General features: G+C 42.5%; 1 protein-coding gene across 2 annotated transcripts in view; it reads right to left on the bottom strand.

The window, feature by feature from the left end:
- The window catches only part of LOC119164226 (transmembrane protease serine 9), a 77229-nt gene that overhangs the window by 34924 nt on the left and 30105 nt on the right, over positions 1 to 12200 (bottom strand). The window contains exons 2-5 of one of the 2 annotated variants that reach the window (XM_075871235.1): positions 4678 to 4780; positions 3518 to 3551; positions 2885 to 2958; positions 971 to 1068 (exon numbers count right to left, since the gene is read on the bottom strand). In XM_075871235.1, coding sequence (XP_075727350.1) covers positions 971 to 1068; positions 2885 to 2958; positions 3518 to 3551; positions 4678 to 4740 — 269 coding nt within the window. In that variant the 5' untranslated portion in view covers positions 4741 to 4780. The remainder of the gene's footprint in view (positions 1 to 970; positions 1069 to 2884; positions 2959 to 3517; positions 3552 to 4677; positions 4781 to 12200) is intronic. The other variant, XM_075871234.1, reaches the window with a different exon arrangement.

The raw sequence follows: 12200 nt of genomic DNA, 5'->3' as shown, positions 1-12200 counted from the left end.
GTGACTATGGCTGCATGCCCCTCTAAATTGAATGAAAGGTGGCGTGGTTTGCTTTGAGGGATTATTCTGTGCACCTGAAATAACTTCAGCAGCACACTTACTAGGCACAAGCGCTAAGCAGGAAATTTCGATCAGTGTACCTAGAAAACCGATCATTGGCTACCCCATGAAGTGTTTACCGAGATCAACATGCTTCGTACCTTTCGGGAATCAAAACCAATTTCTATAAGTACACAACTCCGAAGAAAATCATTTTCAGCTGGACATTGGCGCGTAATACGGTGCGTGCTTTCAGTGACGCATATTACCAGCCGAGTTTTCGAGAATTACGTATACAGAACGAAAAGATCGACCAGCTCCACTGTTAAAAGCTAAATTGTCACCCCAACGTCACGGAGACGCACCCATACCTATACTATCCTAAACCTCCATCTACGTCGTCACGTGCCAGAACTTAGCCATTCTTCCGCGTACTAATAAAACAAATTAGCGAAGCTTGTTAGAAATGGGACGCGAACGACCATGCTGTGTTTATTTTGCACTACGCGTCTCGTTTTTGCCGCACGCAGAAAGAGCGTCTGCTGAGCTTGGAATCGGCAACGTGCTTTTGCTGGTTTGAATGGAGAGGGCAGTGTCAAAGAAATAGGGAGAGGTAGACCAATCTGCCTCCGTTTCCCGTGCGTTTATAGTGTAGCGCTTACCACATCATGCAAGCGCCATCCGCGTTCCGGCGCTCATAGAGCTCATTTATCTAGCCGTGTGAAGGAAAAATGTCACAGATGGCACTGTACCAGGGAGCTTCGACGATGACAGTTGAGGCGGAGGGTGGGCTTCGCTAGTGAGAAGTGTATAAAACTATTCAAGATATGTCAAAAAGGCATTTCAAAAAGAGCGCGTGCTCGCTGAGGTGCTTCATTGACGGCGAGAATGCCGTCCATTCATAGCCAAATTGTACACTGAGTCCACTTACACAAAAAAGCAGTGGGCCGCACTCAAGACGTGGCGCTTTGTGATGATGGTACCTCCGCAAGCATATTGACCTGAGGGAAACTGCGTTGCTAGAAACACCTGGCGAGCAGAAAAAACGAAAATTATCAGTTGAATCGAAGTCTCACAAGTTACTTGTTCCTTAAAACCTTCAAGACCGGTACAGTTATGGTGGCAGGGCGACACTTCCTGCAGAAACTGCACTATGTGTTGGAATTGTAAAAGCAATATTGTGTGTGCCTGTTGAGATCATGGGCATTCGGAGGTGACGTCGTAAGTTCTACTTGTAGGGGCTACCAACACTCTTCATATTGACCTGAAGTAAAGCGCGGAAAGTGATGGGTGTAACATTAAGAGAGCATAGTGGGCCAGAGAACCAACGGGTGCTAAGGACATCATAGTCGAAATCAAGAAGAAATGGACATGGGCCGGGCACGTACCGCGTAGGCAGGATGTACACTGGTCATTAAGGGCAACTGACTGGATTCCCAGGGAAGGCAAGTGGGTGAGGGGGTGCAAAATTTAGGTGGGCAGTAGAGATTAGGAAGAATGCTGGTATAAAGTGGCAGCAGCAACCACAGGACGGAGTGGACTGGCGGAACACGTGAGACGCCTTTGTCCTGCAGTGAGTGTACTCAGGAGGCTGCGGCTGCTGCTTATTATTATTATTATTATTATTATTATTATTATTATTATTATTATTATTATTATTATTATTATTATTATTATTATTATTATTATTATTATTATTATTATTATGAAAAGGTGAAATATGCGTTCATGTCTTCTTGAAGATCTTGTATGGGAAACACACGTACGTTCCTGTGGTAATCGTGGTGTTCAAAATTACTTTGGTTGCGCTCTATGATTTCTTCAAGTATAAAAAATATTTCTGCCTGCTCCTCATTTACAAAGCAAGAGACAAATAAATAGAATCGGCTGTAGAATATGCTCTCGTTGTTATTGGTTTTGCTCTTATATTTCAATAACAGCAATGTGGAAGCAAAGAATCGAAAGAGAGCTACGCAGATCAACTAAAAGAGCTATCTTCGTGGGGTTATGAGAGTGACGAGACAATAAAAGGAAATAGAGGGAAGTGCTACGAAAATAAACGTAAACGACAGCTAATTATTCCCTGAACTTCACTCAGTTGAAATGAATGAATCAATAAATCAATCAATAACTATGCAATGATTGAAAATTTTGGCGAATCCGAGTACAAAACGAAAATCCAACGTCTAGCCCCTTGAAAGGGTTCAGGTATCACCTACTGACAAACTAAACAACATGCATTGAAATGCCGCAGATTGTTGCAGACATTGATGCTGCGACAAGTCGCTGTTCGATCTGCCTCAACTTATACTTCATTCTAAGACTTCTACAGTCTGCTTCACACTCAGGAGAAATCTCGCTGGGGGTGGTAATGCGGTGTGACCGACACTGCAGTCGCGTGTCGCCACCAGAGGGCGCACGCGCACACGCTTGAAGGCCGTTGTCATGACGAGGTACTAAGTGTAGTTAGAAGCTCGACGCGTGCATTTAGGCACTGGTGAGTGAGTCTTGCTGGAGGCAACGAAATGGCGTCTCGAAGAAGCATGTTAGGGTTAATGGTTAACATAGAGCATTCCTGAATTACTTTACTATTGCTTTATTATTTTATTTTTAATTAAACCTGAATATATGCATTGAAGGTACTGTTCAGTGCTTTAATTTGTATAGAGTCAAATAAATATCGCGTACTATGTGCTCTAATTGCGTCTTCCTCGTTGTAGCTCTGGCTTCACTTCTTTTCGCTCCTCTGAGCGGGTAGTCTTTTTAGTCCTAAAATAAAAAAAAATGCGTTCGTTTATTGAACCTTCCATATCGCTTTGAAGAGATTTCGAAAAGATTGCCATACCGCCCATGGATACTGTGTTTCTTTCACTTCAGTGCCGTTCACTATCATGGTCTTGTAGCTGGACACGCCACAGCCTGTAAATATATCAATTATCAGTCCGTTATTGGGTTGTCATGCCAGAAAAGAAATAATCTTGAAGTCACAAAAAGAAGTGAATTGCTTTTTTTATTTTTCTCGTAATCAAGGGTTTGACGAAACGCCGTTTGGTCGCGTAATTAATTCTGAAGCAAGTCACGCATAATTGTGAAAACACAATGAAATGAAGTTTTGGGATAAGCATGGACCGCTTGTTTACATTTGGATGACGGCTAAAAAAACTTGCTTATCAGGCCTTAATTACATGCCCCAAATTTCGTGAGTACGCGTAATTTAGTATACAGAGGACTTATTCGTTGTGTTATTTTTCCAAACTAATAATCATACTCCGTCAAATTTTTGAAAAAAAAATACGCTGAGTACAAGGTTCAGCAAAGTGTGGGCGGTGATAATAGCACTTCGACATTTTATACCTCATTAGTAATGTGAGAGCGAATGCAACCACTTCATTTCAGCCTGGGAAGTTGCTTAGTTACATGTTTGAAGAATTGCAGAATTCGCATTTCTGTAATCAAAGGTGGGCAGACGAAAAATTACCTTTTGGATTTAGCGTTTCCTTCTGCGCAGACATCTGTAAAAGAGTAAGGATTACCGAGGCTATAGTTTATCTAGACATTCATAAGATACCAAAGAAACAGCTTTAATTTTTGTGTTTAAAGGAGCTAGATACACAACGGTGGCGCTAAACGAAGGTTAAGTTGAGCAAAATGTGGCCAACCATATAAGTAAACATTTTTTTTTCTTTCAGCGTTGGTTCAAAGTAGTCACAGTTTTTGAAAATCTGAGAACATTGTTTAGAGAGGCTTGTTTAGAGAGACTTGTTCATGTTTGATGATAACATGTATGGTTACGTAGGCTTCAGTGTTTTGCATTGCTCGACAAAAAAGCATTTCTACGTTGCTAAATGCAACGCTTGTGATTAGAAACACATTCTGATAGCACATGTAATTAGGATTCAATTCAGATGAATGTTGTCCCAACAACGTTTCCATAAAGTCACTGCTTATTGTCTCTGAAAATAATTGTTATTTGTCTTCGAAAGATGAATTTCCTGGCAGTTCTATCATTTTCTCGTTCCTTTCATTGGGGAACTAGCCTACGAAAACCCTACTGCGTGTAGGATTCCATGTTCTTTTCTTTTTCGCGATAAGTCTTAGTAACCCTGTGAGATAACGCATTTGATAGGTTCCCGAAAACATCCGTCACATCATTGAGGTGAGTGCGTTTGGTACAGCGCTTCAGAGTGTCTTACAAGTGAAAGATCACTGATTACCTAACAACATTTCCAGTATCGTAGCCTGCAAGTTTCTCTTTTGCTTGTTCATAGTAGTAGTAGTAGCTTGTTTCGGTTTCTTCGTTGTCTTTGTGTAAAACGTAGGATGATTTCACGCACCTGGAATGCCTTTCTGCTCAACCATAGTATAGTACCAAGTGCTCTGAATTGTTACTTTTTCTATACACACGCACATATTGTGAGCTCAAATTATAGTGCTTTATGGCAGGCAGCGTGGCAATGTTAGCAAAGATAGCGCATGCTCTATAACAGGCAGTCGAATGTACGCTGGCTGTACATCCTGATTTTAATGACGAGATCTCCCTTTTTTCTCTCTAGGCGTCATTGTCATATTTTTTTTAAATTAGGTGTGCAAGTTATTACGTAGTCAGTGTAAAAAAGAAATCAAAGAAGAGTAACTTACCCTTTCTAAGGTTACGAGGATCAGGCTCAGCCCTATTAAGAGCTTCTTCATTATCGAAGGCATCGTTTTTTCTCACCCTCAGCACCTGGGCATACAAGTAGAACTGCCTCAAACAGTATTGTTAATGTAAAGGTGAGACAGAAAATGCGACAAATTTCTCAATGCAATAACTTTGCCAACCTAACATAATCAACCCTTAGCACGTGAGAAATTCCACAAGCGCTGCTTATTGATTGTTTGTCAAATAAATCGTTGGTTATTTTAAGGTTGTTTCAATTTAATCCCATGAAGGCCTTTTTCTGTAGGCTTGACCAAGAAAGGGGGGAAGTAGATGTTACGAGCAGACACAGAGGTACGTGAATGGAACGTTCCAAGGCCATGCAAAAGGAAAGTCAGCGTAGTGCACTTGTTCTTTTCCTGTTTTTCAACAGCTAGCCTGAAAAATGGAACAGTAGATTGCACAGCCTATCGCCATACGACGAATAACTCGTGCTACAGTGACACCTCTTAAGGAGAGTTATAAGACTTTTGCTTCCTCACGTCGAAGAAGCAAAGGTGATTCCCCTATACCTTTGTAGGTTCACCAATAATTTCTACCATATAACAAACATTATGCGTGCGTAATATGTGCCTAACGTGCTTAGAAATAATGAGAGACAATTTTCACTAAACTATGACCATTTGTTTACGAGTAAAAGCGAAATGGACGTGTCATCAACCCGTTAAGCATCTTTGAAGAAGAGTGACACCTATCCCATTGTATCGTTAGGGCACTAGCTCAATTTTTTTTTGAAAATTTTCTTTCACAAAACGGTTAATGCAAGCAGTGCAGAGGTACACTACAAAACGGTAGAAAAACTATGGTGGGCGTTATTTAGAGCTGTGACACGCAATGGGATTATCTGCCCATTGTGATGTGCCCAGTAGCTTTGTCCTAGTTCTCCCCATACACCAACACTAACGTTTCTAGCTTTTTTTTTGTGTCTGCGAATGGTGTAGATATGAACGAATGCCACAATTATGTCAGAATTTGCACTCACAGAAAGAATTGCGGCCATGAATTCCGGCCAGCCACATCAACGTGTTGTCACTGAGTGCATTGAAGCCTCTAAGTGCGCTTACAATGGCTGCATCAGATTCCTATAGATCTTTTTTTTTCATAGATTTTATAAATTAGTGTTTTCTTCCCCTTCATGGATGTCCAAAGCATCGATTCTCTAATTCTTGTCTCGTATATGTAGAGTAAAATATTTCTAAAACACGTTCATGTGATAGTTTCTTTTCAGCTAAGAATTCTTCCCCTTACAAGAAATAATGGCTTCATTCATTTGCACAAACACCCCCTAGAGGAAAAACAACAAATGAGGAGTTCAAGTGAACTCATTCACAATTACCTGGGGTACACAAGCCAACTCTTTAAAACGAGTTTGAAGTGTGTTAGTCATTAGGAAATGAAAAAAAAAAAACATTGCTTACACTTTGTGGGAACCTGTGCAGTCTTTAATGTCTGATCTTTGTTGCGCGAGAGTTGATGGCAGAGACCACGCACAAAAGCCTTCCTCAAAAATGCTTGCCTGTCCTAAAACCTTATATATATAGAGAGAGAGAGCTAAAAATGACACGACCAAGTAAAATGGACCCACTCTTTGATGCGCGTTGTCTGTGAATATTGTCAAGTATGAAGCGTAAAGGAAACCCATCGGGACGGCAATTTCAGTGAGGCAGCTGCTTCATTCGTTTGATGGAAAGACGCGGAGGAAGGAAGAAGTCAAAAGGGACAAGGCAGAGAGTATAACCAGTCGCGTAAAAAACTTTGGCGAAATACCAACTTCAACGCCTGTCAATTCAAATATAGTAAGGAAGGTATCGCCGTTGTTGCATGGCATAAGGAGCTGAAGCATTGTTAAGCAGGTTCTGTAAAATTTTTTTTCTCTCAGCGCCACTGGACAAAAGCTATGTCCATTCAAACTGTGTCGGAACAAAAATAGAAACTGAATCCAGGCCGTGTTAAGACACGTCTCAATTTGTCAATGAAGACAATGAGCTCGTCAATGTGATCCCTTGTGTCGTAAGATTCAAGGAGGGTTCTCAAGTTTTTCTTGTTTGAAAAACAGTTTTTTTGCAAAACTGCGGGAATTGCAGTTTTTGTTCAAATGATGATTCACTGTTGGCTATAGGCTGATTTAGAAATAGGGTTCCATGTCGAGATATCAGGCTGCAAACATTGGCGTTTTGTGCTTTTAACCTACAAACAAACAGCACAATAGTGCACGCAGAGACATCAAAAGGGTTGTGCTGAAGCCCTCCGCGGTTTACGAGCTTATGAATTCATGACCACTCGTATAAAAGAAAGAAAACCTTCATTAAACAGCTCAACGTACCAGCTCCACACCACCTCATTTAATACAACTTAAAGCTTCCCCTCTTTTTTGATGAGAATAAAAGGACGTGTCTACGTTTCAGGTAAAAGAAGCAGGAATGGTGAAGAGCTAGGCGTTTGAAAAGGGTTAATACATGTGTTGATTGATTGTTATATGTATCGAAATGTGGGGTTTAACGTCCCGAAACCATCATATGATTATGAGAGACGCCGTAGTGGAGGGCTCCAGAAAAATCGACCACCTGGGGTTCTTTAACGTGCACCCAAATCTGAGCACACAGGCCTACAACATTTCCCCCTCCACCGGAAATGCCGCCACCATAGCCGCGATTCGAACCTGCAACCTGCGGGTCAGCAGCCGAGTACCTTAGCCACTAGTCCACCGCGGCGGGGCGTTAATACCTTCGAGTATGAACGGATGGTTTCCAATAAATACTAACGTGACACCGTTGTAAAACCTGTGTTGAAGGAATTCCGGTGTTATTGTCATTTTCTCTAAGCGAAAAATCATTTCAGTGACAAAAAAAAAACGCCATCGGTGCAAATAATGGAAAGCAGGCACCAACGGTGCACTCAATCTGAAGCCTTCGGCGTGACAAGGAAGCCATTGGCATGTCGAGCAAGTGTTTACCAAAGACCAACCTCAATGCTGAGAATGGCACTGAAAGTAACTTCTATGCTACCTAAACACACGTGCTCAGTGTACAGGCGCAATGGTACGAGACGCCATATCCGTACAAGCAGAAATGGTTGTCGGTTGTCATGTCCTACAGTTCGCATAACGACCTGGTGGTTTAAAGCCATTCCCCCATTACAAAGTAAGCATGCATCATTGCGCGCATTTCCTTAAAAATACAAAATTGGTGCATCGCAGTCCCGAAAAATTATCACGGGCATGCTTTCTGTAGGCTCGAAGCATGCTAGCGATTAGAAAGAACACAAACATCATCATCATCATCAGCCTGACTACGTCCACTGCAGGACAAAGGCCTCTCCCATGTTCCGCCAGTTAACCCGGTCCTGTGCTTGCTGCTGCCAATTTATACCCGCAAACTTCTTAATCTCATCTGCCCACCTAACCTTCTGTCTCCCCCTAACCCGCTTCCCTTCTCTGGGAATCCAGTCAGTTACCCTTAATGACCAGCGGTTATCCTGTCTACGCGCTACATGCCCTGCCCATTTCCACTTCTTCATCTTGATTTCAGCTATGATATCCTTAACCCCCGTTTGTTCCCTAATCCACTCTGCTCTCTTCTTGTCTCTTAAGGTTACACCTACCATTTTTCTTTCCATTGCTCGCTGCGTCGTCCTCAATTTAAGCTGAACCCTCTTTGTAAGTCTCCAAGTTTCTGCTCCGTAGCTAAGTACCGGCAAGATACAGCTGTTATATACCTTCCTCTTGAGGGATAGTGGCAATCTACCTGTCATAATTTGAGAGTGCTTGCCGAATGTGCTCCACCCCATTCTTATTCTTCTAGTTACTTCAATCTCGTGGTTCGGCTCTGCGGTTATTACCTGCCCTAAGTAGACATAGTCTTTTACAACTTCAAGTGCACTATTACCTATCTCGAAGCGCTGCTCCTTGCCGAGGTTGTTGTACATTACTTTCGTTTTCTGCAGATTAATTTTAAGACCCACCTTTCTGCTCTCCTTGTCTAACTCCGTAATCATGAGTTGCAATTCGTCCCCCGAGTTACTCAGCAATGCGATGTCATCGGCGAAGCGCAGGTTACTAAGGTATTCTCCATTGACTCTTATCCCTAACTGCTCCCAATCTAGGCTTCTGAAAACCTCCTGTAAGCACGCGGTAAATAGCATTGGGGAAATTGTGTCCCCCTGCCTTACACCCTTCTTGATTGGTATTCTGTTGCTTTCTTTATGAAGCACTATGGTAGCAGTTGATCCCCTGTAGATTTCTTCCAGAATGTTTATATATACTTCATCTACGCCATGATTCCGCAGTGTTTACATGACGGCTGATATTTCTACTGAATCAAACGCCTTCTCGTAATCTATGAAGGCTATGTATAGTGGTTGGTTATACTCTGAGCATTTCTCTATTACCTGATTGATAGTATGAATGTGGTCAATTGTTGAGTAGCCTGTTCGAAATCCTGCTTGTTCCTTTGGTTGATTGAATTCTAATGTTTTGTTTACTCTGTTAGCAATTACCTTTGTAAATAGCTTGTATACTACAGAGAGCAAGCTGATCGGCCTGTAATTCTTCAAGTCCTTGTCATCTCCTTTCTTATGTATTAAGATGATGTTAGCGTTCTTCCAAGACTCTGGTACTCTTCCCGTAGGGAGACACCTCGTAAACAGGGTGGCTAGTTTTTCTAACACAATCTGTCCTCCATCTTTGAGCAAATCTGATGTTACCTGATCCTCACCAGCAGCTTTGCCCCTTTGCATGCCCTCCAAAGCTTTTCTGACTTCTTCTATCATTACTGGTGGGGTGTAATCTGGGTTACTGCTAGTTCTTATAGTATTAAGGTCGTGGTCGTCTCGGCTACTGTACAGATCTCTGTAAAACTCCTCCGCTATTTTAACTATCCTATCCATATTGGTAGTTATTTTGCCTTCTTTGTCCCTTAGTGCATACATCCGACTTTTGCCTATCCCAAGTTTCCTCTTCAATGCTTTGACACTTCCTCCGTTTTTCAGAGCGTGTTCAATTCTCTCCATGTTATACCTTCTTACATCGCATACCTTATGTCTATTAATCAACTTCGAAAGCTCTGCCAGTTCTATTTTGTCTGTTGTACTTGACACTTTCATGATTTGACGCTTCTTAATTAGGTTCTTCGTTTCTTGGGAAAGCTTGCCAGTGTCCTGTCTAACTACCCGGCCTCCAACTTCCACTGCACACTCCGTAATGATACTCGTCAGATTATCATTCATTGTATCTACGCTAAGGTTGGTTTCCTCACTAAGAGCCGAGTACCTGTTCTGCAGCGACACTCTGAATTCCTGTACTTTCCCTCTCAGTGCTAGCTGATTGATTGGCTTCTTGCGTATCAGTTTCTGTCGTTCCTTCTTCAAGTCTAGGCGAATTCGAGACCGTACCATTCTATGGTCACTGCATCGTACCTTGCCAATCACTTCCACATCCTTAACGATTCCAGGGTGTGCACTCATTATAAAGTCTATTTCGTTCTTATTTTCGCCATTAGGGCTCCTCCATGTCCACTTGCGGTTTTCTCGTTTTCGGTAGAAGGTATTCAAAATCCGTAAATTATTGCGTTCTGCGAATTCTACTAGTAGCTCTCCTCTGGCGTTTCTAGTACCGATGCCATAATCTCCTACTGCCTGGTCTCCAGCCTGCTTCTTCCCTACCTTTGCATTAAAGTCGCCCATCACTATAGTATACTGTGTTTTTACCTTACTCATTGCCAATTCCACGTCTTCATAGAAGCTTTCAACTGAAGCGTCATCATGGCTGGATGTAGGCGCGTAAGCCTGTACTACCTTCATTTTGTATCTTTTATTCAGTTTAATTACGATACCTGCCACCCTTTCATTAATGCTATAGTATTCCTCTATGTTGCCAGCTATGTTTCTGTGAATTAGGAACCCCACTCCCAGTTCTCTTCTGTCTGCCAAGCCCCTGTAGCAAAGGACGTGCCCATTCTGTAGCACCGTATAGGCCTCATCTGTCCTCCTAACCTCACTGAGCCCTATTATATCCCATTTAACACCCTCTAGCTCCTCGAATAGTACAGCTAGACTTCCCTCACTAGATAAGGTTCTAGCGTTAAACGTTGCCAAGTTCAGGTTCCAATGGCGGCCTGTCCGGATCCAGAGATTCTTAGCACCCTCTGCTGCGTTGCAGATCTGACCGCCGCCGTGGTCAGTTGCTTCGCAGCTGCTGGGGACTGAGGGCCGTGAGTTATTTGACGTAAGCATGTGGGAGGTAGTGGCCAGATACTGCACCAGGGTGGCCAATCCTTCTCTGGTGAGGGAGTGCGTTCTCGGCGGTGTTTGCCGGTGAGGCCGCACCCCAGGCCTCCTAATGCAGTTCCATCAACACGCGGATTTTTTTGTTTTTTTTAATCCGGTTGGGAACTGCGCGGTACCGAGATTTGAACCACGGACCTCTTGCATGCGAGGCGGATGCTCTAACCACTACGCCATCGCTGCTCATAATAATAATAATAGTACTAGAATAATAATAATCATAATAATATTAATAATACTAAATGACTATACAGTCGTATTACTTAGAAAGTTTGCACGAAGTGCATGCTTCATGGCCAATGAAAAATTTCTAGACTCTTTCACATCAGTCGGTATCGCATTCCATATGAGAGCGCCATGAAATTCTGTGAGCCTTCGACCGTAGACATTTCTGGCTACCGGCAGAGTCTGCTACCGGTAAATTAAAGCAGTGATCCACTGCATCTCTTGTACAGTGCGCGGTAACGTAAAGGTGCTTAATGGGAATGGGTCATCACATTTCATTATTCCATGCACTATATCAGCAACACTGGACACGTGAACAGAGTCCACTGGAAGTACACACATCATTTGAAACAATAGTTTTGCAGTATCCATCCTGTTTGAGTATGTGATAATCCGGACTGCCCTCTTTTGCAGGCGGCTAATACATTTCAAATGAGTTTTATATGTACTGCCCCATGATGCTATACAGTAGCTCAAGTGACTGTGCACGAATGCAAAATATAGGATGCGTAAAATCGATGCGCCAAAACATTCACGGGCTTTTAGTAGCGTGTGACACCCATATGCTAGCTTGGAGCATGTCTTTTCTATATGCGATTTCCAGTTTATGTCCGAGTCAAACATGACCCCTAAGTACTTAAACAAGGCTACTGGCTGTAGCAGTGCTGTATCTAAAACCAAGTTGAAACCTGCAAAGTCGAGTTCTTTTTTCCTAGAGTGAAAGACCATGTTTTTAGTTTTCTCTGTGTTGATATTTAGGTGGTTTCGTTCAAACCATACTCGTACTCTCTGTAACTCTTCGTTAATTTTACCTTTGATGTCTCTTAAGCCGTCACCAACAAAGATTAGTGCCGTTTCGTCTGCGTACATTAAAGCTTCTGAATAGAGTAGGATGGAGGGAAAATCGTTAATGTACAGGGAAAAAAGAGTGGGTCCAATAACAGAGCCTTGTGGTACCCCA

Source organism: Rhipicephalus microplus, chromosome 8 (genome assembly GCF_043290135.1).
Source record: "Rhipicephalus microplus isolate Deutch F79 chromosome 8, USDA_Rmic, whole genome shotgun sequence".
NCBI classification, from domain to species: domain Eukaryota; kingdom Metazoa; phylum Arthropoda; class Arachnida; order Ixodida; family Ixodidae; genus Rhipicephalus; species Rhipicephalus microplus.
Note: the sequence above shows the minus strand (reverse complement) of the source record. Positions and strands in the feature narration are given on the sequence as shown.